At 58.6% G+C, this 4,112-nt stretch overlaps 2 protein-coding genes across 6 annotated transcripts in view; both read left to right on the top strand.

The window, feature by feature from the left end:
* The first annotated feature begins 280 nt into the window (after positions 1-280).
* Positions 281-3,377, top strand: LOC146589010 (C-type lectin domain family 2 member D-like). The gene is made up of 5 exons (XM_085316918.1): positions 281-661; positions 846-926; positions 1,046-1,221; positions 1,560-1,660; positions 1,806-3,377. Exons 1-5 carry the CDS (start codon positions 541-543, stop codon positions 1,993-1,995), a joined length of 669 nt encoding a protein of 222 aa, XP_085173044.1. The 5' UTR covers positions 281-540; the 3' UTR covers positions 1,996-3,377.
* Positions 3,378-3,707: 330 nt separating this feature from the next.
* The window catches only part of LOC146589009 (C-type lectin domain family 2 member B-like), a 5,439-nt gene continuing 5,034 nt past the window's right edge, over positions 3,708-4,112 (top strand). For 2 of the 5 annotated variants that reach the window (XR_014897298.1, XM_085316919.1), the window contains exon 1: positions 3,709-3,863. The gene's annotated coding sequence lies outside the window, so the exon portion shown is untranslated. Of the gene's footprint in view, positions 3,864-3,897; positions 4,072-4,112 lie in introns of those variants that run through there. The other 3 variants (XM_085316921.1, XM_085316922.1, XM_085316920.1) reach the window with 3 other exon arrangements.

Genomic DNA, 4,112 nt, shown 5'->3' with positions numbered 1-4,112 from the left:
GGCCTTCGGGCTGGCCCTGCCCCGCGGGGGGTTTTCTTTCTTTTCTGTTTCCCTCTGTGTATTTTCTTCGTTTTTCCCTGTATTTTTTCATCTTGAAGCCGCCCCGAGCCCCTCTGTCGCCCCGTCCCTATGTTTTCTCCACTGGCTCCTGCCCGAGCTTTCTGCCGTCCCTCCCGGCATCCCGGGCAGCGCTTCGCCAAGACCCGCGGGGCTGGGAGCGGGGCCACGAGGGCAAAGCCGGGGGCTCTGTGGCCGCGAAAAGCGGCGGAACGAGCCCGGAGCAGCGCTCAAACCGCGCGGCGCAAAGAACAACCCGAGCAATGGGTGCGGTGGGGGGACGGTGCTGGTCGTGATTGGCAGCGCGACCCGTCCGTCAGCGGCTGCTYTTGCCGGTGATTGGTCGAAGCGTCGCGAGGAGGCGGGRCCTGAAGAGTCTATAAAAGGCCGGTGCAGSAGCCGGYGCYTYYYACGTGCTGCGGGAGCGTCGGGGCCGGGCGTGTCCTGGTTAGGGCCGGCCCGGCGCGGCCTTTACCCGCCCCTATGGTGCCTCCAGTGATCTTCGCGCGAAAAGTTGCCTGCTCGTTTGGAGAAGAGAACAGCGTGTCCCACGACAGACAAGAGCGGACCCCGAGCACCCGAAACCGCTGCAGCGGCGGCCTGGGTGAGTGCCGAGGAGCGCGGGGCCGGGGAGGGAGCGCGGGCCTTCCCCTGGCGAGGGCTGGGCGCGAAGGATGTCGGAGCTGAGGCGCCCTGGGCAGCTGTGGCGGGGGGCCGCAGTGCCTGGGGGGCTTCTCCCGCTCTGGGACAGCGGTGCTTCTGCTGCAAGTGGCTTTTTCTTCTTCTAGGTGAACCGCACAGGTCCCGTCAACGGTTTCTCGTCACGCTGGCTGTGAGCCTGGCTTTGATTGCAGTTGTTGCAGTGGCAGGTGAGGGAAGGGATGGGGGTGGCCGGGAGGTCGTTTTGCTCTTCCCCAGCACCCTGGGGATGTCCAGCACCCGTGGGCGTGGGACGTGATGCTCCAGCACCTTCCTGTTCCCTCTTTAGTAAGCTGGTCCCAAGATGCTGGTACTGCCACCGCATCAGGCTGCAGAGAGGACTGGATCGGGTACCGGGGGATGTGCTACTACCTCTCRYRGGACGAGGGGAGCTGGGAGTCGAGCCAGCACATCTGCTCCTCGCTCGGGGCCTCGCTGGCCGTGATCAAGCGGGAGTGGGAAGTGGTGAGTGCGGGGGGCGTTGCAGCTGCGTGGGAGAGGGTCTTGCGGGAACAGAGCTGCCATCGCTGCCCCTTGGGCGGTGTCCCCACGTCTGCGGGTGCTTGGCTGCGTCCGGAGCGAAGCAGAGCTGCTGGGAAGGGGGAGGAGCTTTATCCCAGCCAATGTTTCCCTTTTGGGGTGTTCTGTSTTCTTTGAGAATCCTACTTTTCCATTGGTGAATTACCGGGTAGAGAGGTCAGGCGGCAGGGCGTGGGGGCAGGCGGCCACAGCAAGTGCCATGGGGCTGGCGGGAGCCTGGGGCCAGCAGCAGCTTGTGAGCGTTTAACGCTCTCTCCCTGCAGGATTTTCTCAGGCAATTTAAAGGCTCCATTGACTGCTGGTTTGGCCTGCGGAGAAGGGACGGGCACCTGGTGTGGGTGGACAACACCGTCTACAACGAAACGTGAGCCCCGCCGCGCTGCGGCAGCCCCGGCAGAGAGCCCGTGCGAGGGGCCCGCCTGGGGCCGTCCCTCGCAGCCAGCCCCGTTTCCCTCCCGGCGCTCGAGGGGCTTGCGAATAACCTGCCATCGCCTTCCTTTGCTGTGCAGGTTCCCTGTTGACAGCCAAGGCGAGTGCGCCTACCTGAGCTACGAGGTCTTTGCCACATCAAGCTGCTCCATGCCACGAGGTTACATCTGCAGCATGTCACAGGCTCCCGTGGGTGCGCTCTATCCACAGAAGCTGTCTGTGTTCTTGCTTTTCTGTAGCTTCCTGCTAGCACAGGAGCTCAGGGGATAGTCCTCCATSCRGAAGTGTCTCTGCAAGTCTTCCTCCCGATACCATACTGTGCCTTACACCATGTCCAGAGAGGAACCAGTGTTACGGTGCTGAACTACTAAATTTTTCCAAATTATCGTTGCTACATATTTATACTTAGGCTTTTTAGAATTATAGCATCRTRGAATGGGTAAGGTTGGAAGGGACCGCTGGAGATCATCCAGTCTAACCCCCCTGCTCAAGCAGGGTCACCTGGAGCATGTTAGGCAGGGTTGCATCCAGGCAGGCTTTGAATCTCTCCAGAGAAGGAGACTGCACAGCCTCCCTGGGCAACCTGTTCCGGTGCTCTGTCACTCTCACAGTGAAGAAATTCCTCCTCATATTCAGGTGAAACTTCCTTTGCTTCAGGTGTTGGMATTTCCTCTTTTTCTATTGCATGGGGCTACTGGAAAGAGTTTGTCCCTGTCCCCTTGAGACCCTCCCTTCAGGTTCTTACAGACATTGATGAGATCCCCCCTCAGTCTGCTCTTCCCCAGGCTGAAGAGGCCCAGCTCTCGCAGCCGTTCCTCGAAGGGCAGGTGCTCCAGTCCTCTGATCATCCTCATAGCCCTACGCTGGACTCTCCCCAGTAGCTCCATGTCTCTCTCGTACTGGGGAGCCTAGAGCTGGACACGGTAGAGTAGAGGGGCAGGATCAGCTCCGTCGACCTGCTGGCAACACTCTTCCTAACGCAGCCCAGGAGACCATTGGCCTTGGCCACAGGGGCCCATTGCTGGCTCATGGTCAACCTGGCATCCACCAGCACTGCCAGGTTCTCCCTGCAGAGCTGCTCTCCAGCAGGTCAGCCCCCAGCTTGTACTGGTGCACAGGGTTATTCCTCCCTAGGTGCAGGACTCGGCACTTGCCCTTGTTGAACCTCAGGAGGTTCCTCTCTGCCCAACTCTCCAGCCTGGCCAGGTCTCTCTGAATGGCAGCACAGCCCTCAGGTGTGTCAGCCGCTCCTCCCAGCTTGGGATCATCGCGTGCCTGGAGGTCCTCCTTCTTGAAGACTGGAGTGGCATTGGCTCTCTTCCAGTCCTCGGGCATCTCTCCTGTTCTGCAGCCCTCGGCAGAACTCGGCGCATTCCAGCTGCCCTCTCCCGTAAGGGGCAGCTCCACCACCTCGCCTTCCTGGCGTGTCTCCTAAGCAGCGTGTAGCCGTCCAGGACGGGGCCTGCTTAGAAGCAATGAAGAGACCAAAGGAAACAGAAAACTCCAGAGCTAAATTTAGCAATTGGTGCGAACCATCACGGGGGGCCAGGGAAGTTTAGAGTGTAAGGGTGTAATTGCCCAGGATTTTCTTTGTTTGGGGTCCCTCTCTGTGCTGCTAGTTACGTGTGTAGCATTAAACTTGCRTTATTCTACTTTTGGTTCGAATGTTCTGTTTCAGTGGGAACCTCCAGGAAGGAGGGAAAGGGGCTGGTGGAGGGTGAATAAGAGGAAAAAGGGAGAATTGGAAGCAGAAGTAGAAAACGAGCCCGGTTTGGGGGCAAGGGAGGAGGGGGAGGGAGGGTGACGGTGCAGTAAATAGAAAAGGGTGAGGAAAAATAATGCCGTTCTTGGAAAACGGAGGTGCGGAGGGATGGCAGCAGCGGGGTCCCGGGGGGCGCCAAGGCTGACACGGGCCGCGGGACATTTTTTTTCCCCCCACCAGTGATGTTCCCGGCTGTTTTTTCTTGCAGAGTCTTTTTTTTTTTTTTTTTTTTTTTGAGGAGGGCTGAACCGCTGCCAGAAAAGTGCTCGAAAGCCCGGAAATGAGACAGTCGCTCCCAAATCCGCCCTTCGATTCGAAGCGTCTCTGCGAGAGGAGTCGTCGCTGCGAGCGGTTCCCCGCGAGGTGGAGACGCAGCGTAAGAAATGCGCGGACGGAGGGCGGTTTGGGCGACAATCTTCCGTATCAGAGCGGCTGAGAAAAGACAAAACAACCTGAATGTCACCTCCGCTCGCTTTAATGCCTTGATACAGGGGAAAAAGGCTTTTTATTAGAAAAAAAAAATAGGTTAACTTTGTTTTTGCTTCTGGGTGGACGTCCGCCCTGAGACTGCTGATGCTGAGCAGGTGAGCGTGATTTTTGCGGCTTTTTTTTTTTCTTTTTTTTT

Source organism: Rhea americana, unplaced genomic scaffold (assembly GCF_003343005.1).
Source record: "Rhea americana isolate MKP2758 unplaced genomic scaffold, rheAme1 scaffold_481, whole genome shotgun sequence".
NCBI classification, from domain to species: Eukaryota; Metazoa; Chordata; class Aves; order Rheiformes; family Rheidae; genus Rhea; species Rhea americana.
Note: the sequence above shows the minus strand (reverse complement) of the source record. Positions and strands in the feature narration are given on the sequence as shown.